The 25,674-nt window shown below is 43.8% G+C and overlaps 2 protein-coding genes and 1 pseudogene across 2 annotated transcripts; all 3 read left to right on the forward strand.

Moving 5' to 3' along the window:
- The first annotated feature begins 3,294 nt into the window (after positions 1-3,294).
- Positions 3,295-4,571, forward strand: Vpreb3 (V-set pre-B cell surrogate light chain 3). The gene is made up of 2 exons (XM_047559885.1): positions 3,295-3,377; positions 4,190-4,571. Exons 1-2 carry the CDS (start codon positions 3,326-3,328, stop codon positions 4,510-4,512), a joined length of 375 nt encoding a protein of 124 aa, XP_047415841.1. The 5' UTR covers positions 3,295-3,325; the 3' UTR covers positions 4,513-4,571.
- Positions 4,572-6,146: 1,575 nt separating this feature from the next.
- Positions 6,147-14,782, forward strand: Znf70 (zinc finger protein 70). The gene is made up of 2 exons (XM_047561396.1): positions 6,147-6,278; positions 9,498-14,782. Exon 2 carries the CDS (start codon positions 9,577-9,579, stop codon positions 10,918-10,920), a length of 1,344 nt encoding a protein of 447 aa, XP_047417352.1. The 5' UTR covers positions 6,147-6,278; positions 9,498-9,576; the 3' UTR covers positions 10,921-14,782.
- A 6,754-nt stretch (positions 14,783-21,536) lies between these two features.
- LOC124991154 (60S ribosomal protein L12-like) lies at positions 21,537-22,949 on the forward strand (annotated as a pseudogene).
- The last annotated feature ends 2,725 nt before the right edge of the window (positions 22,950-25,674 follow it).

The following is a 25,674-nucleotide window of genomic DNA, read 5'->3' on the forward strand; positions in this document are numbered from 1 at the left end:
GCAACTACATATTTAACCTTGGAGTGATGCCACCCTTGTTATTTATACTTCTAGTCAAGGATTATTATTTCAAAAATATTTTATGTAATCCATTTTACCTTTAAAAACTTCTCCTTGCCTCAGTCTCCTTGAATATGTTCATAGTTAACTATGGCTCATTTATTTTTATTGCAATGTTACTCTATTCCTAGATAAACTTCATCTTTTCTTTTCTTTTTGTACCAGGGATTGAACCCAGGGGTGCTTAACAATTGAGCCACATCCCCAGCCCTTTTATTTTTTATTTTGAGACAGGGTTTTGCTAAGTTGCTGAGGCTGGCTTTGAACTTATGATCCTCCTGCCTACAGAGTCCCTGGAACTACAGGCATGCACCACTGTGCTCAGAAATAAACTTAATTTTTGGAGAATCTCTAATTGTTATGTAGGTCGGCATAGTCCCTACTCTGTTTTTCTGTCCTTGCTTTTTCTAGAATGTCCTATAAATGGAACCACACAGCATGTAGCCTGTTGCATCTGACTTTTTTCATTCAGCATGATGCATTTGAGATTCATCAAGGTGGTTGTGTGTATTATTCTTTTTGCTGAGGAGTGTCCCATTATCTGGATGTATCATAATTTGTTAGTCATTCACCTGCTGTCATTTCGAGTTGTTTCCAGTTCCGCAAGATATGAATAAAGTCAGTATAGACATTTTCCTATAGGTTCTTGGGTGGACAAATAAATAAATACCAGAAGAGGGATTGCTGGGTCACCCAGTGTATGTATGTTTAACCTGAAAAGAAACTGCCAACATGTTTTCAGCCTGTCCTCACTGTTTTGCATTTTCCTGCTTTCTGTCTTGTTCTGGGCCTGCTGGATCCATAACAGGTCATAAGTGCCTTTTTAGTTTTTGCTACTAGTTAGTCCCTCTTACTAGCTCTATTTATTTGCAGTGCTGGGGCTCAAACCTAGTGCCTCAAACATGCTAAGCAAGTGATTTAGCACTGAGCCACATCTGCTCCAGTCTTCTCACTACCTGTTGCCATGATTTCCTGTCCCTTATATCTGTCTGACTCTCCTCCTTTCCCTTGTTTCCCCTCTCTTTCTGTTTTTATGGTCTCACACTTAACCTGTTGCTCTGCATCTATATCTGTGTTCATCCTTCCTTTGAGTTTTTGTTTCTCTTTATCATTTTTCCCCTTCTTGCATACTCCCTCCCCTCTCTCTTTCTGCTGCTTCTCTCATCCTTCCCCATTAGATTCCACCAGACCCCTAAAAATAAGAATGCCAATTTCAGTCCATGATCAGTTGGCCCCATTATTTTGGGACTGTGGTGAGGCAACAGATTATGGTGGAAGAGTGTGGTGGAGGAAGCTGCTCATCTTGTGGTGACTGGGAAGCAAGTGAGAGTTAGGAAGGGAATGAATTCCCACTATCCTCTGAGGGTATGCCCCCAGTGACCTCCCATTAGGCCCCCTCTTAACAGTTCTACTACCTTCCAAAAGTACCCACCTTTAATGCATGGACCTTTTGGTGACATTGCAGATCCAAAATACAGCACTTAATAAATGCAGTGTGCTCAGCACTGAGACAATATGCCCTATCTTTGCATCTTCATTGCTTCCCAGCTCCCAATATGCTTATATTTACTTCAGATGGTGAAACTGAGGCACAGGAAGGGAATCATGCCATTAAGATCAGGAGCTGGGATTCAAACCCATGGTGAAAACCACTTCAAATTGTCTCCATCTGGCAAATGAAAGGGACTGACAACATCAAGGCTAATGAGGATGTGAAGTCACTAGAACTCTTATTCTGCTGGTGGGTGTGCAGATTGCTACATCCACGCTGGGAACCTTGGCAGTGTCTAATAAAGCTAAATGTGCACATTCAATTTCACTCTGCCACCTGCAATTTCACTACCACCTGCAATTTCACTCTGGGTATCTTTTTCAGTAAAAATGACAACACAAGTGCACCAAAAGACATTGACAGGCATGTTCACAGCAGTTTTACAGTGTGTTTTACGGTTTTAGGTTACAGATATCTAATAATAGGAGTATGGATAAACTAGTTATGGTATCTCCACACAATGTATTATACACAGCTACAATAATGAATTACATATTGCTGCACAAATAGGACACTCAGAATGTTGGACAATAGAAGCAGGTTCACACACACAACCCACTATAATTTCATTTACAGTAGAAGTTCTAGAGCAGGCAAAATTATTCTAAAGTGATAGAAGTCAGAATGATGGTTCCCTTGGGGATTATGTTAGTCAGCTTTCTGTCACTATAGAAAATTCCTGAGATAACCAACTTATAAATAGAAAAGGTTTATTTTGGTTCATAGTTTTGGAGATTTCAGTCCATGATTGGTTGACTCTTGCTTTTTGGTCTGTGGTGACGCAGCACATGATGTGGGGGGGCGGGTATGAGGAAGAGTAAAGCTACTCAATTCAAGGCAAACCAGGGAATGAAAGAGAGGAAGATGAAGGAGTTAGGGTCCCATTAGCCCCTTTAAGGTCATACCCCAATTGATCTGACAGTCTCCCACTGGGGTCTACCAATAGAGCCAAGCCAGCGACCAAAGCTTTAACACAGAGGTCTTTGGGAGACATTTTAGATCTATTCTATTTTTAATATTTTTTTAGATATTGATAGACCTTTATTATATTAATTTATTTATATGTGGTGCTGAGAATTGAACCCAGTGCCTCACACATGCTAGGCAAGCACTCTACCACTGAGCCACAACCCCAGCCCCCATTCTAGATCTAAACTATAGAAGGGGTGAAGGCTGTTATTGACTGGAAAGGTGCTAAGGGGCCTGCTGGGCACATGGAAATGTTCTAAATCTCCATCTAGATGAAGGTTACAGGGATGTTTGTATTGTGTGTGTGCTATATATTACATGAATATACACACACATAAATATTGAACTATATGATTAAGATTTGTGCATTTTCCTGTATACCAGTTGTATCCCAATGAAGAAACATATTCTGAGGCTGGGAGTGTGGCTCAGTGGTAGAGCACTTTCCTAGCATGCTTGAGGTCCTGGTTTGGATCACCAGTGCTGCAAAAAAGCAGATTCCAGTCTTCTGCTATCACTGTATCCGAGTATTTCTAAGCTTCTGATTTCCTAAGGCCTTAGTGTCAGGACCCTGACATTTGGGAAGATAGGATTTGGCCATTGGCCCCAGCTATACCCCTCCCTTCTCAATCAATGGACTGATTTGCATACCCTGTTGTGGTCCAGCAGCTTGCTTAGCCTTGTGCCCCTAAGCACCTGGAGCATAGCTCAGTACAAAGACTGCCAAACTTCCTGTCTTTGGCCATGGCCTGCCCCAGGTGCCTGGTCCTCCTTCTGATGGGAGTCTTCCTAGCAGGTGAGTCCCCCTTGACCTGGCTTATCTGAGAATGGGTTGGGGGAGGCACTGGCCCCAGAAGGCCCCTACAAGGAAGCAAATCTATAGGGATTTTGGGGAAGGTCCTAGAGAGGCATTCAGGTGGAAAAGAGACCTGGCTCCTGGTCAGTTTTGCTCCTGACCTGGGATAAGTCACTTCCCTGTGTAGGCCTTGTTTTTCCCATTTATGAATGATCAGATTGCTGGGATCCCTTAGGACTCTAACCCTTTGGGGTCTTAGGAGACTAGAGCTAATCACCTTAGTTTTACACAGGGAAGGCTGGCAATGGGCTGGTCACTAACCCACAGGGCCTCCGAGGCAACCTAACACTGAAAATGTCCTGAGACACCAGTGGACTGAGGCTGAGCTGATAGGTGGTACAGCCTAGGAGTTTCCTGGGGTATTAGCCTATAACCAGAGTTTGTGAGATGAGGAAAAATCAAGAGAGAGAGAGAGAGAGAGAGAGAGAGAGAGAGAGAGAGAGAGAGAGCGCGCTGGGCATTTGAATGCTAGGCTCTCAACTGAACATGGATTTTTGGGGACATGGCAGGAACAATGACTTGGGGGTCACTGGTTCTAAAGCCCTTACTCACAGAGAGAAATGGAGGCCTAAAGAGGGTACCCTAAGTCACATGGAACTAGGACTCCTGCACCTGATTCAGTGCTAATCCCACTGTACTAGGTTATGAACCCTTTGGGAATAGGTATCTCTTCAAGGTCTCACCAAGCTTTCAAAGGCAGGGGCAGAAGGGAAGGGGTCTGGGCTGGGCCTGAATGCGTCTGTATTTCTTAGTTTCCCAGCCAGTCCTGACCCAGCCAGATGCACTGCTGGTCTTCCCAGGCCAAGTGGCTCAGCTCTCCTGCACACTCAGCCCCCCACATACCACTATTGGAGACTATGGTGTATCCTGGTACCAGCAGCGGGCAGGCAGTGCCCCACGTTACCTTCTCTACTACCGCTCAGAAGAGGACCATCACAGGCCTGCTGGTATTCCTGATCGATTCTCAGCTGCCAAGGACATAGCCCACAATGCCTGTATCCTAACCATCAGCCCTGTGCAGCCTGAGGATGATGCGGATTACTACTGCTCTGTTGGCTACAGCTTTGGTCCTTAGGGCTTGGGTATGGGGTGAATTTCTCCTGCTTACCTCCCACTTCTGCCCCTGACCTTCAGAACCTCTTTTTCTCTGAGCCTTGCTTTCTTTCCTCTGCAAAATGGGTTAATAACATTCAACATGTCAACAGCAGCCATGAGATCCTGCCTGAAAAAGTGATTGTGATTGGTCTAGGACTCTGTGTGTGTGTGTGTGTGTGTGTGTGTGTGTGTGTGTGTGTGTGTCTTGGGGTGGGGGCGTTCTGGGGATGGTTGCTGAAAAGGAAGCACCTGAGACCCTTGGGGAGTGGCTGGCCTTGCCCCTGGCCCCCAGAGGCTCAACCTGGTGGCCTGGCTTTCCGGAGACCTAGGGTACTAGAGGGAGAGAGAAAAAGGAACCAGTCCTTGCCACCCCCAGTTTTGCATGGCTGGCTGATTGTGGTCCAACGCTCACAAATCTGGGGTGACTGGTCCCCATGGAGCCCAGTTTGCTGGTTTGGGGAAGAGCAGACCTGTCTCCCTACCTGGTCTTTGCATAAGGCCCCACTGATCCTTGATGGATCAAGGTGTGTGGGGGTGGTATAGGACATGGAGGGAACTCTGAGGCTAGAGATGAAGTGCTGGAGAAGTCCTGAAGGCAGGCAGAAGGCAGGAGCAGTATCCCTTCTCTTGGGAACAGTATGTTCTGAGAGGGACTTTGTCACAGTCTGAGCAGATACACCTGAGCTGCAATACCAAGGAATGGAGCAACTAGGTAGAGAGGCAAGTCTTGCCATCAGAAGCAGAGCTGAGTACCTGGGACAGGGGCATTTGCACATTCAAAAACAGCCTTCCTGAGCAAGTTGCCTCATACCTGTAATCCCAGCCTCGTGGGAGGCTAAGGCAGGAGGATTGGGAGTTCAAGGCTAGCCTGAGCAACTTATTGAGACACTGTCTCAAACCGAAATAAAAAGGGTTGGGGATGTAGCTCAGTGTTTGCCTATCATATGTGAGACCCTAGGTTCAGTCCCCAAAATGGGAAAACAAACAGACATTCCTTAGGCTGGGGATGTAAATAAGTGGTAAATGCTTGCCTAGTTTACACAAGGCCGTGGGTGTGATCCCCAGCACCGCAAAACAAAATTAAAAAAACCCAAACACATTATTCTTTCTTTCTGATGCCCCAAGAGTCACCTCATGTCTGGAGGTCAGCACCCAAATGCACAAACTTCCTCTCTGTCTCTCTTGGGAAGGGGTGGGCCAGCAGGATCACATCTAACCTTGAAGGAGGAATGAATGCAAACAGGACCCCTGGATCAGTGAGAGTTGACAACTCTGAGAACTCCCTCTCCTTTTCCTGAAGACCCCAGGCACTCTGGTGGCTTCTGTTGCACACGGCCCCAGGGCAAATAGAACAGTGCCTGAGGCTCTAGATATGCCACCTTTCCTGGACGGTTTCCTCCCGGTACTGTTTTCCCCACTGCCAGACGACCATTTGGCAAGGCCGGAGTCACCGCACAGACCAGGAGAGACTATCCTGGCTGGTCCTGGGCCTCTGCGTCTGGGTGGCTTGTGCGTGCCGCAGGACCACCGAGATGCCGGGACCTCCGCGCTGACTAGAGCGGTCCCGGAAGTGCTCGTGGGCAGGGGGCGGGGCTCTGGGTGCTCTGGCGATAGCGGGTTCCGAGTCAGCAGCTGCGGCGGAGCGAGGCCGCGTCTACCTCGGGTTGGAGCTGCTCAGGTGCAGCCCCGCCCCACCCGCAGCCCCGCCCCAGCCCAGGTGAGCCGCCTCGCCCCGCCCCGGCCCAGGTGAGTTGCCCCGCATCCGCTAGTGTGACCCGAGTCTCCCTGACCACCTGTCCCTCCGGCTGTCCCCGCGTATGGGTGTCCCTTAATGGGTGGGAAACCTGTAGGGGCGCTGGGGAGCGCGTATGGGTCTGCGGCCGCTCGCGGGCCTCCAGCCAGGAGACCCTGACCGCATTGAAGGACTCCTGGAGGCTACCTACGGGCTACCTGGAGGCTGGAGTGACGGATGCAGGAGGAACTGGGGAAGGCCCCGATAGAGTTGGGAAATGTGGGGTTCCCAGACCTTTGAATTTTCAGTCCAAAAATACTTAACACATTCTTGGGGACAGATAAGAATTGCCAGTTTTTTATTCAGTGTGGAGACTTCAGCGTGTAGGGACCACATAGTGAGAACGGACAACCTCTAAGGTGGCAACCTTGGCAACTCCAGGAGTTAACAGGTGGGTTGAGGAAGAGTTGCAGTCCACAGATAACCGGGAAGGAGGGATCAGAAGGTATGAAAATTGTGGAGCAAACTTGTGGAAACCAAGGGAATAAGCAGGGATAGGGGGACGATGGGGACAACTTCAAAGCTTAGGTCGGTAATGTGGGTAGTTAAAGGGTGGGCCCAAATTACCACATTTTCCAAGTTTTCAAGAGGAAGCTAGGGATTTACTGAGTTTTAAATATTGGCCACGAAGGAAAAGCCCAGCTCTTTGAATGCCAAACAAAACGTGTCTGTGTGTCAGGGTCCCAGGCTGCTAGTTTGCAACTTCTGTAATGTTCCGTTTGGAGAACGTATTGGTGAGCAATGCCAGATAGGGTGGGAAGATGAGGACTAAGAACAGAGAGATTTGGCAAATAAAGAGGTCTTGGATGCTAATGCTGAGTGCTGAGGTTCCAGCTGAAACTGAAAACTTGGTGTCTATTGTGGTTTCATGCATAGTTGTATCATTTTCTTGGGTGACATTTAACATCTTAATTGTTAGGGAAGGTTGGGAGTTAGCAGCTTGTTTCTGCAGGACAAGGAGGTGAGGAAAATTATCCTGACTAGATAGTGGAAGGGAAGCTCATAGTTAGATCCACCGTAGAGAAAGAGGGTCTAAGCCAGATGGCAAAGGGGTGGAGCTCAAAGAAGAGAACCTGGTGTAAATGAGGGGTTTTGAGATTTGAGGAGGTCCAAAAGCCTAGGCCAAATGAGAAGAATTGGAAACTGTGGGCTGTTGAAGAGGAGAGGAAGGGTAAGAGGAGTCAAAGTGATCGAAGCATTTTTGAGAATACTTTAGTTCTGTGCTTTGCTATTTTTTTCCCTCCACACCTGGCTGAGACTTTTATTTTTGGTACTGGGGATTGAACCCATGTGTGCTTAACCACTGAGCCATATCCCCAGCCCTTTTTTATGTTTTATTTACAGACAGGGTCTCTCTAGGTTGCTGAGACTGGCTTTGAACTCACGATCCTCCTGCCTCAGCCTCCCAAGCCTCTGGGATTACAGGTGTGAGCCATCAGTCCATCACCAGCTCAGCGTGGTGGCATACTCCTGCTGATGCAGGAGGACTGAGAGTTCAAAGCCAGACTCAGCAACCTAGCGAGACTCTATCTCTAAATGAAACATAAGTACTGGGGATGTGGCTCATTGGTTAAGCACACCTGGGTTCAATCCCCAGTACCAAAAAAAAAAAAAAAAAAAAAAAAATTCAAATAGTGTGAATTCCATGGTGACTATTATGATTAATTTAGTATTTTTTTGGAGTCACTTACTCTCTAAGATTCAGAGGAGGGATAATACATTTGTATAGAGTTGTGAGGATTAAATGAGATATGCTTGTGAAAGTTCTAGTGTTTACCAGCACATAATGGGTACTGATTAACTGTGAGCTCTTGCTGTCATTATCCTATCACTTGAGGTCTTCCCTTTCATCTAGCAGAGAAGTTTCTGAATGGGGTACTGAGGAACCCTCGTAGGGACACTGCAGTGGATTGGAGGACTGAATAGAGTATTCTAACTTCCTTTTTGGTCCCTTCTACAACATCCTTCTTCCACTGGAGCAGTTCTACTATTGTCTTTTTTATTTGTTTTTATCTCCTAGACATTTCTTTTCCCTTTTTGATTCTCTTTTTTTTTCCCTAGACAGTTATTTGAATAAAGTATTTTTTGGTAAAAAAGAAAAATGTGTGGAAGTTGTAGCACAAAAACAGATGACTTTTCCTCCTTTTGATTCATTTTTTCAACAACTGTGTACATGGGATTGTGTTGTTATACTGGACGTTGCGGATTGCATGTTGAGGTAACATAGTACTTGCTCTTAGGGAGCTGGAAGGCTAATGGTGAGGAGAGTATTGTAAACATGCAGTGTGGTGAGTACACCCAGCACCTCAGGTCACCAAGGGGGTGTGTCTCAGATGGTCAAGAATCTGATGCAGAAAAGAGGGGTTATTTGGACAGAGTACGGATGGACAAGCAAGTGGCAGTCTAAGAACAGGGGAAGGACCTTTTAGGAGAAAACAAAAGCAGCACAAATGAATGTTGAACTGGAAAGTTGGTATGTGGGAGTGAGAGGCAGGAGAGAAAACTAAAGGGACCAGGTGTGAAGGCCCTTGTGAAGGAGCTGGAATGTCACAAGATCCAAGTATGAAAAAGGACACAATTAGGCTTGTGCTTTGGGTACTTCACTCTGGTGCTAGTATAGAGCATGAACCAGGAGGAAGGATAGAAGCTGGGGGTAGGTAGCTGGTTAAGAGGTAAGTGTTAAAAAAAAATCCTGGGGAGCTGCAAGTGAGGGCAGAGGGCAGAGACCCCTTGCATGCAGCTTTAGGAAGTGGACAGGATGAGCCAGGTAGGGCAAGAATGGAGAGGGTCTAACTCCCAGGGTCTGATTGGGCACCTGGTTGGTGACAGTGTCATTAACCTAGTGTAGGAAAGAAGTTTTATCACGATTTTTCCCAGCAAAATCCACCCACAGTGTTATCATGTAGCTGGAGGCTTGCCTTTTCCACAGTGGCTCCACTTCCTCTTTTAACCTACCTTTGTTTCAGCCTTTAGAGTCTAGGCACGTGATGTGTGATTGTGTCTGTCTCTCTTCCGTACAATTGTTTTTGTTAAGTGAAATTTGTCATCTCAATGTCGCGATTATGTCTTAACACTCATTTGGTTTTTTTCTACCATAGAGTCTAGCACGGGAAAGAGGCACCTGTCAGTTGCTTGATTTACTGACTTGACAACGTCCCTTGTGTTATTTTCAGATTGTGAGAACAGTAAAGGTGACCCAAAGAAGAGCATTTTTAAACATATACAATCACTGGCGGAGATACCAGATTCACAATGGAGGTTCCCCCAGCAATGAAGTTTGGTGAGACCTTTGTGTTTGAGGACAGGCTAGAGACACGGCAAGAGCTTTTCCCAGGGGAGGACCTAGGGCACCCTTTTCTTCAGGAAAGAGGTTTGGAACAAATGGCTGTTATCTACAAGGAGGTCCCTCTTGGGGAGCAAGATGTGGAACAGGATGATTATGAGGGGAATTTCAGTCTGTGCTCAAGCCCTGTTCAGCATCAGACTATCCCCCCTGGAACCAGACCCCAGGATGAGGATATATTTGGTCAAACCTTTCTCCAGAAATCTGACCTCAGTGTATGTCAGATAATCCATGGTAGAGAAGAATCCAGTCCAGGAGATTGTGAGGAAGCAGGCAGGGGGGACTTGGGGCCTAAGGTATCTCATAGTACGCCACAGCCAGTCAAGCCCTATGCATGTCGTGAGTGTGGGAAGGCTTTCAGCCAGAGCTCCCACCTTCTCCGACACCTGGTCATCCATACTGGGGAGAAGCCCTATGAGTGCTGCGAGTGTGGGAAGGCCTTCAGCCAGAGCTCTCACCTTCTCCGACATCAGTTCATCCACACTGGGGAGAAGCCCTATGAGTGCCGGGAGTGTGGGAAGGCCTTCCGTCAGAGCTCAGCTCTCACTCAACACCAGAAAATTCACACAGGAAAGAGGCCCTATGAATGCAGGGAATGTGGGAAGGATTTCAGCCGGAGCTCCAGTCTCCGAAAACATGAACGAATTCATACAGGAGAGAGACCTTATCAGTGTAAGGAATGTGGAAAATCCTTCAACCAGAGTTCAGGCCTGAGCCAGCATCGGAAAATTCACACTCTAAAGAAACCTCACGAGTGTGATCTTTGTGGGAAAGCCTTTTGTCATAGGTCGCATCTTATCCGGCATCAGCGGATTCACACCGGGAAGAAACCTTACAAATGTGAAGAGTGTGGGAAGGCCTTCAGCCAGAGCTCCAACCTCATTGAACATCGAAAAACCCACACTGGTGAGAAACCCTACAAGTGCCATAAGTGTGGGAAGGCCTTCAGCCAGAGCTCTTCACTCATTGAGCACCAGCGGATCCACACGGGGGAGAAACCCTATGAGTGCTGTCAGTGTGGCAAGGCCTTCTGCCACAGCTCTGCACTGATTCAGCACCAGAGAATACACACTGGCAAGAAACCCTATTCCTGTGAATGTGGAAAGGCCTTCCGGCACAGGTCAGCCCTCATTGAGCATTATAAAACTCACACCAGAGAGAAGCCCTATGTGTGTAACATGTGTAGCAAGTCCTTTAGGGGGAGCTCACACCTGATCCGGCATCAGAAAATCCATGCTGGGGAGAAGCTGTAGAAGGGGGAGCTTGGAAGCCTTTGCCAGAAGGAGCCTTTTTCCTCATGTTGGAAGCCTTTGCCAGATGGAACCCTTACACACATTTCTTTGTCTCTTAGACTCCACCTACCTCCCTGATAACAATGCTGGATGGAAACTCTCCCATGAGGCCCTCCTGACCATTCCCCACTAGCAGAAAGGTTCCACAGGGCACCTGGCCAATAGGCTCTCAATAGGCTTTCTGGGTGAAGGGAGGATGGGACATTAGGGAAGTGAGCCCCCAAAGAGAACTGGTTTTCAGTTTTCTCATTCTCACTTTGATCCCCCCAAGCCTATGAGATTTTGTTTTGCCATTTTTTTTCCAAGTCTAGAAGAAGAAAATTTCAAGAGGCAGAAAATTCAGTTAAACCCAAGAAAATGTCAAATGAACTCTTTAAATCAGGCCTCAGTCTGATACTTCCAGAAGGTAGAAACCATGCTTACAGTCCAAGTCAGCTGAAGAAAATGAATTCGAAAGTAGATAAAGCAGAGACAAAATAGGATTCTCTGCCTGGGTTGGGTATTAGGGAGAACCAAAACAGGTTAACAGGGCAGAGGAGGGTGAGCCCCTGGGTGTGGTCCTATAACTCATTAGCATGAGGGTAGATTCTGTAATAAGAGGGCAGAAATTTGGTCCTCTTGTGGGCAGAGGATATTCAGCATCTGACTATAAGTTAGCTGGGGATGTTGGAAGCAGACAACTGAGAGGAAGAGGCTGGGTTCAAGTCCCATTACTACCCTCCTACTTGTATGACATTGAGCAAGTCCCATAGCTTGCCCCAGAGTCTGCTTCCCCTTCCAAGGGATGGGGGTGATGGAACCTGGCCACATACCTCTAAGAGTTGGTAAAAGACTCTCTTTCAGAACCAGGCCACACTTGAAAGTGCTTTGGCAGTTGAGAACGGAGAACCTAAGTGACCCCTACCTAACCCAGAAGCACATTCCCTGCAGACCAGAGAATATGTCCCACATACTGAACTTCCTCCTGGACACCATCATGAGCAGCAGTGTCAAGCTCCTGTATTCTCTGCTCTGTATTCTCTGTCCTGTCCACTTGGAAGCTGTTTAAAAAGTGCCATTGTCCATGTCCCACCAATTTAATCAGCATCCCCAGAGTTGGGTCCCTGACAATGATTTTTCCAAAACTCTCCAGGTAATTAGAAGTTATGGTGTGTCACCAGGATGGGAGCCCTGTGCTGGGCTTTCATGCAGCTCCAGCAGCTTCTAATGTCAGCCTGCTTGCTCTGGTCAAGCAAGCCCACTGGTCTTTCTGTCTCAGTCTCCTACCTTAAGTCCCTTGGGTATGAACTCAGGCAGTGATGGTGGTTTGGCCAATTGATAAACCCTTGTCCCAGGCTACGGGATATCCCCCCACTCCCACCCCTCACCTGGTGCCACACATTTTTGTGGTGCTGGGGATTGAACCTTGGCCTTGAGCATGCTAGGTGAGTACTCTACCACTGAGCTACATCCCCAGCATTATCTGGGATATCTTAAGTGCTGGCTGTCCCCACTTCCAGGCTCCCAGCTTCTCAGAGCTAGTGAAGAAAGAGGCAATCTGGGCTGTTTTGAAGTTTTCCAAAAGTTTACCACTGGAATCAGGTGAACTTACCATAATGTTGCTGGTTATATTTGTTTTTCAGAAGCTCAATGTGGCAGTTAATATAGTTTTGATGAATAAGCATGGGAAAGCCATATTTGGTCCTTAATAAGTGGGGGTTGGTAGATCAGAGATCTTGAACCATAGGTAAGATAGACTGGAGAGACCCTGCGAGGAGTCCTGGCTGCTACTAGCTACCCAGTGTCCCTGAGAACCCTCTGCATAACCAGCTGGACTCTGGAGGCCCAGGGCCTGACCAGGTGTTTCTGGGTGCTATTTGCAGGCAGCTTTCATTCAAGGTCTTGTCATTTATCTGGAGTGAAGAGAGAATGCTGAGACATAGTTGGGGCAGCAGGTGGCATCAGACAGAGTCCCCTGAAAGATCTACCTCCTCTTTTCTATTCACCCCTATTCCATCTCAGCCTTGGCTAGTCCTGTCTTTATCCAGGAAGCATCCATCACCTGCCTTGGGTCTTTCTCTGCCTTTCCTGCATGTTCCAGCCAAATTGATTTCTAAACCACCACTTTGCACATGTCACCACTCTCCTTAAAGCCAACTTTCAGGAGCTCTTCTGCACATAGATCCTTATTTCAGCCCATCTGATTTACCTCCTCTGAAAAAGCCACACAATTCAGGTTATTACCCTCTCTATTCATGCCTGGATTCTCATAATTCACTTTATGCAGTTCTCACCCTTTGGAATATGCACTTTTTATTTCCTCTTTCTCCCTCCCTCCCTTTCCTTTTTTTCTTTTTATATAACATAGGGATTAACCCATCACCCAAGGGTTAACAGATTCTTCTGTAAACATGGTTAGACCAGGCACTTTTCTATTTTTTGGATGTATGTATGAACAGAGCCTTGTTTTTGTTTTTCAGATTCTTTCACTGTTTTATTATGTGTTTAAAATATACCTTTTTATTTAGTTTCCCAAACAATGTAAAGTTATAATAAGATATGGTCCCTGGTACTGTTTTAACTATCTTTTAATTGAGTTATCTGTTTTTGTTTTTGTTTTACATTTTTTTCTCTTCTTCCAGCAGTGGTTTACATAGATGTCATTGAGTGTTATAAAACTCCAGTTTTTGATGTTGTTTGCTAATTTGTTTTGTTAAAATATATGTTCCCCTTTCCTCCCTTTCTCTCTTTCTCTCTCTCTACCCCTTCCTCCCTTCCTCTCTCCCTCCCACCGCCTCTCCCTCCCTCCTTCCTTCCTGGCTTAACACTTTCCAACTCTAAGATTAATCATTTAGATATGATTTAATCATATTTTTAGTATTACTGATAAATGTAGGTACTTTGATCTATGGTTTTCTCATAGTTATAGCTTTGTTCTCTAAGTTTTTTTTTTTAATATTTTTTAGTTGTCGATGGACTTTGTTTATATGTGGTGCTGAGAATCAAACCCAGTGCCTCACACATGCTAGGCAAGCGCTCTTCCACTGAGGCACAACACCAGCCCTCTATTTAAGTTTTGATGTAATTTTTTTGGTTGTTGCTATAGCATTGGAAATTTCCTTTTCGCCCAGGTGTTTTTAAAAAATATTCACAATTGGTGAATGCTTAGGTCATTGCTGCTCATTTCTCATACTGTGGTATCAACATTTCTGAGTGTCCGTAGAACTTATTTGGGCCAGGGTATATTATCAACTTTTACAAAGCATTTGTATACTCTTAAAAGCAGTGTTTTTATCCATCAGTTAGTTCTATTTGTCAACTCAATTTTTGGATTATTTTGTTCAAATCCATACTCTGTATAACTTTCATTTATTTTAGAGCTTTTAATCTGGGGTCTGAGGACTGTCAGGGGCTAAGCATGCAGGGGATTTAGGGGCTATGGACCTTTAAGAATTGAACAGGCTATGTGGATTTGTGGATTAATGAATTGTTCTGGAGGGGACATGTAGCATCCATCATCTTTTGAGAGGGTTCTGTGACCCTCAAACAGTTATGAACAGTCATTTACCTGGTCTAGTCATAGTCTCATTTTTTTTCTTAGTTGTAAATGAACACACTATCTTTATTTTATTTATTTATTTTTATGTGGTGCTGAGGATTGACCCCAGTGCCTCACATGTGCTAGGCAATCGCTTTACCATTGAGTTATAACTCCAGCCCTTCATAGTCTGATTTTGTATACTTTTTCCTTTTGTTTTTTGTGTGATTTATATTTCACTTTTATGTTTTAGTTATAAATTTTGTTTTGTTTTGTTTTTTTGAGACAGGGACTCACTGTATTGCCCAAGTTGGCCGCAAACTCCTGGGCTCAAGTGGTCCTCCTGCCACAGTGTCCTGAGTAGCTGGGACTATAGGTGTATATCATCATGTCTGGCTTCTATTTCAATTTTAATTTCTGTTTCTCTTTTTATATATGTTGGTGCAGTTTTCTCAAAATTCTTTTTGAAAATAGGCATATTTAATAGTTATATATTAAAAAACTGAACTGTGCCTTTTAGTACCCTGTTTACCTCTTTTAATGCTTCTAGCTTCAACTTTTCCAAAATTGTAATTGAAGCCCCTTGCTTTTATTGAATTTGCATTTGCATGATAGAGTTTAGCTCAGTGTTTTATTTTTTTAACTTGTGTATATATTTTGCTATGTGTCTGTAACTTATAAACAGCAAATTGTTGAACTTTGTTTTCTGGTTTTTATGAAATTCTTTTTCTTGTTACATAAGAAATTCTGTTATTAATATTTTGAGCAATTTATAATTTATTTTCATCTTTATATTTTAATATATATCAACTCATTTAATCCAGATAAGCCATGCTCATTTCCTGTCCATCTCTATGAGTTATTAACCACATGTTGAGTGTTATATCTGGATAGGCTGGAGATCTGCCATTGACTCGTACCTGCTGCTGCCTCTCTCTGCCTTCTTGTTGCATTTGGGTTCAGTGTCAGACTCTGCCTGGAGCCAACTTTTCAAGTCATAACCTACAGCTTCAGTGTCCTTAGTTGTAAATATGGAGGAATGATGCTACTCTACAACCTTTTGGGGCTCAGAGGTGTAAGGAAAGCAAACCTGTGTATTAAATTATGAGGATTAGCTGATTATTAAGCTATGGGTATTTTGAAAAACTTTTTTTTGATATGTGGTGCTGGGGCTTGAACTGAGTGCCTCACACATAACAAACATGTATTCTACCATTAAGCAACATTCTGACCTTGAACTATTTTTTAAGTTTCTATTCTCACTTCCTAAGTTGTTTTAACATTACTTAGAATATTACATTGTGCCTTCCATGTCTTCCTTTTTGGAAAACCTTGCAGATGTAGCAAAGAACTATTCATCCAAATCCATCCCACCTCCCTGAGTGAACCTGTAACAGTTATTTGAAGAGAGAGGGGGATCTTGGTCTCATCTCCCATTCCCATCACCTGTTTGTCTCTGGCCAATCCTTCCATGCCACTCCACCCACCCATAAGACACTGCCAGCATCTCCTTCAATGGAAGGAGGGAAGTGCTGTCACAGCTGCAAAGGCTTATGAAAATGGTCACTTCTGTTCATTTCAGTTGCCAATTGGGGAACTGAAACTGATGACTTGCCCAAAGTATGTGATGATTTGGTGTCACATCTACCCAGTAACCATGGGGAAGTACACTTCTTAATATAATACTGGAGCCCTGGTCTGTTGTAAACCAGAACATACCAGAGGTGGCAAATGTGTTCAGCCATCACAGACCATGGTTGCTCAACTCATGGGAATGGGTGGACATTCACCATCATCACATAAGGTGGATGTATTGATTTTCTGGGAGTGGAGAAAGAGAAACATTTTTCTTGAGGAAAACTACCCTCTTCAGTATCTGATATCTCAGGAAAGCATGTCATAAAGTTGCTTGGTGAGTGTGGAACTGGGGCATAAAATAAGAGGATTTTGCCCCACGATGCTATGTGTGAACCACCCCTCCACATCACAGAGACCAAACACTTGTCTAGTTGTCAAAACGTTGATTGGGGCATGTACTGGAGACCCTCAGATATTTGCCTCCTTGTTTGCTTTCTGTTTTTGTGGCTATCTGTGTTACTCAAGTCAGGCAGTTTTCCACTGTCACCCTCAGGGTGGTTCAATTAGGGGCTGTGAGGGAGTGGATAATTAGAGTGCCCTCTGGTGGTGCTCTGCAAGCATTTGAAAGGCATTTAAGAGATGACCAGAAATCCAGAATGGTCTTAAGAGTTAGCCTTTGTTTCTTCCTTTTTTTTTTTTTTTTTTTTGGTCTTGTTTTTAAATCTCTCCTTTCCTTTCTCACTGACCCTAACCAGGCTAGTTCGCCTTCCTCCTAGAGATGGCTGGAAGCACCTCTTGCTCTCTCCTTTTTGTACCTCACTTAAATCTTCCAGTTCTTGGAACTCCTGAAGTGAGGGAAGGCATCACACATAGCCAAGCTATAATGTGTTCTTTATTTAATCCTCACATTGTCTCATCTCCCAGAAGAGGGAGAGGTACCTCCTGTGGTTTGGGACTTGCCTCCCAGGATCATGGGTACCCTCAGAAGTGAAGAGCTGTCCTGGACTCATAATGGGGGATGACCAGGGGGCACAGGTCTCCACTTGGAGGCTGGTGGTATGTATCCAGGTCTTATAAATGGGAGTTTTACCCCAAGACTTTAAGCTCTCTACCATCAGTGGTCCACTCCAGAAGCACCCAGCATGGCTTCCCTCTGTCCATCTTTGTACCAGGTTGGGAAGGGCCTACAGGTTTCAGTGCACCATACCCCTTCTGGGCTGTGTTATAGGCTCTCCACTAGCATTGCTTGGTGAACCAAGGATGCTTCTCCACCCTCTTTCTATTTCCTGTTTCCAGTCTGCTGATCTCAAGCCATGAATCAGATACCACCTCCTCATTTACCTTCTCATTTACCAATTTCCCCCCAACTCCTGCTCCTGTATATTGTTTGACAGCTCCTCCTTCTCATCTGATTGCTCCCACCTTAGTGGAGGCTGCTGTCATTCCTCTACTGACTTCCCTGACCTCCCTTCCTTTCTGTCCTTCCTTTCTTCTTTTAGCAGCCAGTCTTTACTCTGCCAGTCTGATGAGGTCACTCTCTTCCTCAGATACCACAGTGAATTCCATGGAAACCTGAGTGTCCAGGCTAGCATGAAGGCCCTTCTGATCTAACTTCCATTGCATATGCTCTGGCTACTTTGAGCTCCTGTTTTCCTGAGCATGCCTTCCTCTCCCAGCCACCAAAGGAACAATGGGCTGAAGGTGGTGTGTGTGGGGCTCCTCTTCCCAGGCAGCTACTCTGAGAAAGCCTGCTCCACCTCTGCACCCACCCTTGTCATCAACTGCGCTGTATTCTGGTTCTGAGGTGCACATATTTAATCAGGAAAGCAGACCAAGTTTAGGATTAGGGCCAGTACTTAGGCTAGTGGAGAATAAGAAAATAAGTTGTAACCGCAGCCACCTTCTTGTGTTTCACTGTTACACTTCCATGTTGTCATCTTAATCATGGTATATTCATGTCTTTCCTAAAAACAATTTTTTCACAAGCACCCCAGGCATGATTCTCTCTGTTTTTGTCTTCTGCAACCTATTTCCAAACTAGGGACTCCCAGGCCTCTGGCAGACTTTCATGATGATCAAGGTTCATCTGGCCCTTAGTGGCTTCTTTGCTTCATGGATGCAGAGAGAGAGGAGGAGATTTCTCTTCCCACTTCAAGGTGACAGTGGAAGACCTTGTCATTTCATGTTCTCAAGCAGTGAGAAGGCTAGCAGGAGCTCATTTCACCATAGTATATGGAGAAAGGGGAATAAAAGGGAGGGAAAGGAAAAGATCTATCAATCCATCAGGACAAATTTGGAGAACAGAGCTTGGAATTCAGTACCCTCTGTGTCTGAGACCTGGGAGCATTACCTGAGGGCGTGTGAGTGTGATATGGAGGAGGAAGCCACCATAAGCCAGGAAATGAAGAGAGCTCCACTCACCAGGGACAAAATATAAACCCTAAAGGCAGGCCCCCAGTGAACTACTTCCTCTAGTTATACCCTACCTGCCTACAGTTACCACCCAGTTAATCTGTATTAGTAGATTAATCCACCGATTAGGTTACGGCTCTTGTAATCTAATCACTTTACCTCTGAATATCCTTGCATTATCTCTCACATGAGCTTTTGGAGAAGACTTCATATCTAAACCATAACAATATTGCTGCTTAAGAAAAGTCAGATTTTGCAATGTATCAGATTTCAGACTCTCAGAGACACACAAAACCTATTGTAACACTTTCTCCCCACCCCCAAATTCCCTATGATCCAACACAAAATGAGTTTATAGGGGGTAACCTTTGATTTTGGTAGCTAAACTACAGATATCAAAGGTGCTGTGTGTGTGCACGTGCATGTGCAGAGTAGCTAGAGGAATAGATGTCACCTAACAATAGGTGAAGGATGTATAAACTTGAGTCCTCTATAGGGAACATTGGATTAATATGTTTTTGGTTATACAGGGTAGTTATATTAGGTGGGAACATGATTTGGTTGTCTTTATTCAGAAGTTTATACAGTTAAAGGAGGTGTATGGAAATGCCAGATTGACAGAAGGGGTATTGTAATGTGACAACATGCCTAACTGAGCTGTTTCCCAGAATCATCATCAATACATGGTTTTGGGTCATCATTGCCCTAAATAGACATTTGTAAGACACCTGGGTTCAGAGAGGAAGTGGCAGCCATCATTGGTAGTAGTAAGATGCAGAGGTACTAGGACTAGGGTGAGGCCAGGGGTTCCTGGGGCTAATACATAAGAGGCACTCATTCTCAGGGCTACACAAGAACAGGTTCAGAGCCTGAGGGTGAGGACCCCTTAAATGTTGGCACCTGCTTAACATACAGTAGGGTTCCATTTGTGGCTGTTCTCCCTGTTCTTAGGAAGTGGGCAGGCTCAAGAATGACCTGAAAGAAGAAAGCACTGTTGTACTGAATTTTCTGCTTTGGGCTGCAACCACCTGCTCTGCACCTTCCCCACTTATTACAGAAAACCAGAGCTTGACATTAGTCAAGGGAGTAAAAGTTGGTTTTATTCAGGAACTATTAAATAAGGAAAAAGAGACCTTAGTATAGAATTGGGCTCAATTTCAGATACATTATGACCCAGTGGGAATTTATAGCTAAGGAGCAGGGTCAGGGTTGGTAGATGGAAAACAACTAAGAGACGACAACCAAGGTAAAGGGGGATTCTGGCTAAACCAACTTAACAGGACCCTTGATGAAGGTTAGCGGATGTTCAGACATCACCTGGGAGGTAGGGAAGATGAGATGTTTGATATATAGCAGAGGTGATCAGCTATTGAGGATACACTACTCTGGCTAACCTAATTTAGCAGAATTCTTGCTAAAACTGGGCAGTGCAGGTCCAGCAAGAAAAAAAAAGCCCAAGGTCAAGTCCTAGTTGAAAAGGTGGCTTAGTCAGAGGATCTTGACTAAAGTTTTGTCATCACATTCCACTCCTGGGTTTCCTTGTGCCCTTACACCAGAAGTCTTGGGCACTATTCCAATTGTGTATTTCCAGAGTTCTGTCAACTTTTTTTTTTTGGATGCTGTGAATTGAACCCAGGACCTTGTGCCTTTCACTTTACCAACTGAGCTATATCCCCAGTCCTCTGTCAACTCTTGTTAGAAGTTTTGGTTGGTTATTGGGCTGTGCTTGCTCAGGAATCTCCACTATTCCTGGGGGTGTTGGAGAGGGGTTGACCAATGCCTCTATGAGGCTTGAGACCTCTACCTGCCCCTCCCCTGTTGTACCTGGAGGAAAGGCTGTTAAGCCCTGGTACATGGACTCAGTGGTGGGGGTGGGCATATGACCAGAGGTGGTGCACTGAGAAGCCCTCTCTCTGCCCTGGAATCTGGTCTAGTGGCCACCTTGTTCTTTAGGTGGTCAGCCTTACCTGCTGGAGCCATTTTGCCTCCATGAGAGAAATTAGCCAAGGTGGGGGTGAGGGCAGGGCAGGGAGAATTCTAGAGACACAGGGCCAGGAACTCTGGATGCAGACAGCTCTGAGTCTGGATTTCCAGTTATTCAAGTCTCCTTGTTTGAGGACATTTGAATGGGATTTTCTGCACCCTGCAGTATTGCTTACTGACATGGCCCAAAACAGACATCAATATACATGTTCTGAAAGCACAACAAAAGAAGGGTACCTGTTAATTCTGTCCCAGCCTTAAACACTGAATAGAAAAGGCCAAGAAATTCCACCATATAGGTGCAACTAAACTCTTGAAAACATATGGAGAACAGACTTGACTTGTAACATAAGTGCTTGGTATATGTTTTACAAGGGAATGTTGCATGAAGTCATTTGGAGAAAAACTCCCATTTTCAGGAATTGTGGGCTAGGACAGAGAAGAGCCAAAAGTAACAGATGGAAAAGGATACCATGAAATTCCTACCCAAAAGAAAACTGGCATAGTTATATTGATATCAGACAAAAACTTTAAGGTAAAAAGTATTATATGAAATAAAGTTATTTTATTCTAATAAAACTTTTATTTCATCAGGAAGGCAACTTTTAAATTTGTATATACCTAATAATGTAGTCTCAAAAATATTAAGCAAGCCAGGCATGATAGACAAGTCTGTAATTCCCAACTGTTTAGGAGGCTGAGGCAGGAGGATTTCAAGTTCAAAGCCAGACTTAGCAATTTAGCAAGGCCCTAAGCAACTTAGTGAAACCCTGTCTCAAAATAAAATATAAGAAGGTCTGGCACGGTGGCACATGCCAGTAATCCCAGAAGCTCAGGAGGCTGAGGCAGGAGGATTGTGAGTTTGAAGCCAGCATCAGCAAAAGTGAGGGCACCAAGCAACTCTGAGAACCTGTCTTTAAGTAAAATACAAAATAGAGCTGGGGATGTGGCTCAGTGGTTAAGCACTCCTGGGTTCAATCCCCTGGTCTAAATATAAGAATATATACATATATAAATAAATATAAGTATAAATTTACATATTATATGTATCATATATATAAATAACTGGTTAAGCTACAATGAAATATAGAGATATTCACAATTCTAAGGAGAAAGAGAAAAATCAAAAGGAAAATAGAAGATTGAAGATTGAAAGATCATAATTGGCTTGACTCGATGGACTTAGAGATAGAACATTATATTCAACTGTTACAATGTGTATATAATCTTCAAAGACAAGAATAGACATGGAACTCTGGCAAATATGTATTGGGTTATAAAGTAAGTCTCTACATCAAATTTCAAAGAGTTGAAATTATTCAGAGTATGTTCCCTAAATACATACAATTAAATTAGAAATCAATAGCAAATATATAACTAGAATATTTTTACATGTTTACAAATTATACACTACCAAATAGTCCAACAGTCAGAAAACTAAAAAATGAAAATGAGGTAACATTTGAACTGAGCAATGATGAGACTATGTAAAATAGGTGGGATGCAGCTAAACTGGTACATTAAATTAAGTGAAAATGTGCGTATATTCAGGACAAAAGGTTGAAACTAATGAGCTAAGAATATACCTTAGAAGTCAGAGAATATCAAAATACACAGAAGAAAATAGAATGAGGGTCATAAAAAAGACGAGCAAAAAAGAGTGAAATAGAAAAGAAATATCTAGTCAGATGACAGCAAACAAGCAAAGTTGTTTATCAAGAAAAGGAAAAAGACATAAACCACCTATATCAGGAATGAAATAGGACATTTTGACACATGCAGAGCCTGAAATGTGGAAGTCATTATAAACAACATGCCAGTGATTGAAGATGAAATGAGCAAAATTTGAAACAATTTATTTGAACACACATTTGACTAGATAATAGAAAATTCTCGCTTTTGGCTCAGAGGAGGTCAAGGTGCAACTCTCTTTTTGGTCGTCGTGAATCCGGGTTCGTCTGAGAGCAGCCACCTCTACCATGCCTCCCAAGTTCAATCCCAAAGAGATCAGAGTTGTGTACCTGAGGTGCACCGGTGAGGTCGGCGCCACGTCTGCCCTGGCCCCCAAGATCGGCCCCTTGGGTCTGTCTCCAAAAAAGGTTGGTGCTGACATTGCCAAAGCAACTGGAGATTGGGAGGGTCTGAGGATTACAGTGAAACTGACCATTCAGAACAGACAGGCCCAGATTGAGGTGGTACCTTCTGCCTCTGCCCTAATCATAAAAGCCTTCAAGGAGCCACCAAGAGACAGAAAGAAACAGAAAAACATTACACACAGAGTGGAAACATCACTTTCGATGAAATTGTCAACATTACCCGACAGATGCATCATCAATCTTTAGCTAGAAAACTTTCTGGAACCATTAAGGATATTCTGGGGACTGTCCAGTCTGTGGACTGTAATGTCGATGGCCACCACCCTCATGACATCATAAATGATATCAACAGTGGTGCAGTGGAGTGCCCAGCTAGTTAAGAAATACATGGGAAAATATTTTAATAAATGATCATCTGACCACCAAAAAAAAAAAAAAAAAAAGGAAAATCTCAATTATTTTAAAGCCACTAAAGGCATTGACTCATTAGTCAAAATTTTTTCAACAAAGAAAATTCCCAGCTCACGTAGTTTCGCTAGCAAGTTTGACTAACCATACAAGGAAAATATTGTTCCTTTTTTTTTTTTGCGGTACTGGGGATCGAACTCAGGGCCTTGTGCTTGCAAGGCAAGCACTCTACCAGCTGAGCTATCTCCCCAGCCCCATTGTTCCATTTTAACACAAACTCTTCCAGGGTACAAAGAAAGAGAGAACCCCTCAAAACTCATTTTATGAAGCAAGTATAACCTTGGCCACAAAACTTAATAAGAACAGTCAGAAAAAGAATATTATAGCTGAATCTCACTCAGGTATACAAATGCATGTTTTCTGAACAATACACTATCATACTGAGTCCAGCAGTATTACATGACAGCACATAATGGACAAATCTAGTTCATTTATTTGAGGAATGCAAGATTGGCCTTATATCAGAAATAGTACATTATGTGCACCATTAGAAAAGAGAAAAATCATATAAGCATACAAAAATATGCAGAATAAGCATTGAATAAAATCTAATGAATTATTTATTAAAAACTTAGTAAACAAGGAACAGAAGAAAACTTTATTAACCTGATGAGGATTTCTTTAAAGAAACATCAGCCATCTTGTCTAATTGTGAAATGTTTAAACACATCCCTTTGTAACAGGATGAGTTTGCCCATTCATTGTTGCATATGGTTGTGGGAAGCTAGCCTGGGGGTAGGGTGTAAGGCAAGAAAAAAAGGTACAAGAATTGGGAGGACAGCAACAACTGTCACTATTCACAGATGGTATGTTTTATGTATGTAACAATTCCTAAAGAATTCACAGATAGACTAATAGAATCAATAAGAAAACTTGGCACATATAGTGTGTGTGTGTTTCTAGATATATAGTCTGTGTTTGTAAAATGAACAAAAATACTGCTTAAAAATGATACAATTTACAGTAAAATTAAACATATAAATCACTATGGGAGTAATCTAGAAAGATGTTCAAGACAAATGGAAAAACTCATGCATCTTTATTGAAAGTAAGACAATAAATGTACAGATACAGATCGTTCATAGATTGATGGGCTCAGTAGTACAGATGTCAGTTTCTTCCTAATTTAGTATGTAAATTCAATATGAACCCAATTCAAAAGTTCAGACTCCAATTCATTTGTGTGTTAGAATTTGAGAAATAGATTCTGAAATCCTAACAAAAATATAAAGAGCAAAGAAAATTCAGGATCCTCTTGAAGGAGAAGAGAAGAGTGTACTCCATTGTGATCATCTGGCCTTCATGGTTATAATTAAGGGGAATTTTCAGAATTCTCCTGCTCTGTTCTGTGTCTTTTCTGGAATTCTGTACTCTTCTCCAACACCCTAGGCACATCTGGGGCTATACTTAGAAATAGTGGTCCAGTGTGTCAGTGCAGGGGTCTTCTTTTCTAAGTGTGATTGATTTATATCTGTGGTTCTGAATTTTGTCAAAAAAGCCCAAATGAAGCACAAAAGTCTCAGAGATGCTAACCCTGGGCACAGTCACCCAGAGTAGCAGAGCATTTGGTTAAGAGATGCATTGTTCCCAGTAGGTGCCTGGTCACACACCTGTCTGATTGCACACCTCTGTCAGGCCATCTGGGTTCATCTATTCTGAGTCCAGCACTTCTTTTCTTAGCCTCAGCTCATTTAGCTGTGTTAGTCTGTTTTTTGTTATAACAAAATACCTGAGGCTGGGTTATTTAGAGGTTATTTATCCCCCAGTTTGGGAGGCTGAAAGTCCAAGCCCAGGTGGTTCAGTTTCTGATGAAGGCCTCCTTTGACTGCATCACATCACAGTGGGTGGTGTCATGGCAGGAGTGCATGCAGGACAGGAAGATCATATAGTGAGACAAGAGAGTGGAGAGGGGTCAAGGCTTGCTGTTTCATAACAACTCACTCTTAATGGGAACTAACTGGGGTTCTATGAGAATTACCTTAATCTCCCCCCTGATGACCTGTTTCCCACTCTTAAAGACTTCATCACAATTTTGCCACATCAAGGACCAAATCTCCCACATATGAACTCTTGGGGTATAAACCATATGCAAATCATAGCACTAGTTTCTCTGTGGCTTGTTGAAGCCATGCTGGGCTGAATTTCTGATGCCACCATCTTCTCATGCCAGAATAACCTTTCCTTTCAGAGGACATCACAATACCTTCCCTGTTTGAAACTTCTCCCCTCCCCAAATTTTGTCATTTCTGGGCCTTTTCCTTGGTCCAAGGGAGGAACTGGGGCGTTCAGCTTTCCATTGCTATAACAAAAATACTTTTTATAATTAAATAATGAAGAGAAAAATATTTTGCTCATGATTTTAGAGGTTCTAGTCCATGATTGGGCAGATCCGTAACTTTTATGTTTCTGGTTCAGATGCCAAATGGCAAAGACAATGGACTACATGGCAGAGAAAACTGCTCAACTCATGGTTGGGAAACAGGTGAAGCAAGAAGGGCAAGGGTCCCAAAATCCCCTTTGGGGGCAAGCCTCCATGATCTAAGGATCTCCCCACAAAACCCCTCCTAAAGGTCAATGGTACCTCCCAATAGGATCACCTGGAACATCGGAGGACATTCAATATCTAAACTATAGCAAGCAGGGAACCAGGAGAACTTCCCT

Source organism: Sciurus carolinensis, chromosome 8, assembly GCF_902686445.1.
Source record: "Sciurus carolinensis chromosome 8, mSciCar1.2, whole genome shotgun sequence".
In the NCBI taxonomy this organism is placed as follows: domain Eukaryota; kingdom Metazoa; phylum Chordata; class Mammalia; order Rodentia; family Sciuridae; genus Sciurus; species Sciurus carolinensis.

What these genes read in the sequence shown, in the direction of transcription:
- Vpreb3 (XM_047559885.1), top strand. Translation starts at nt 3,326, where the DNA reads ATGGCCTGCCCCAGGTGCCTGGTCCTCCTTCTGATGGGAGTCTTCCTA. An exon ending in GATGGGAGTCTTCCTAGCAG is followed by an intron (nt 3,378 to 4,189) that starts GTGAGTCCCCCT and finishes TGTATTTCTTAG; the next exon opens with TTTCCCAGCCAGTCCTGACC.
- Znf70 (XM_047561396.1), top strand. Translation starts at nt 9,577, where the DNA reads ATGGAGGTTCCCCCAGCAATGAAGTTTGGTGAGACCTTTGTGTTTGAG.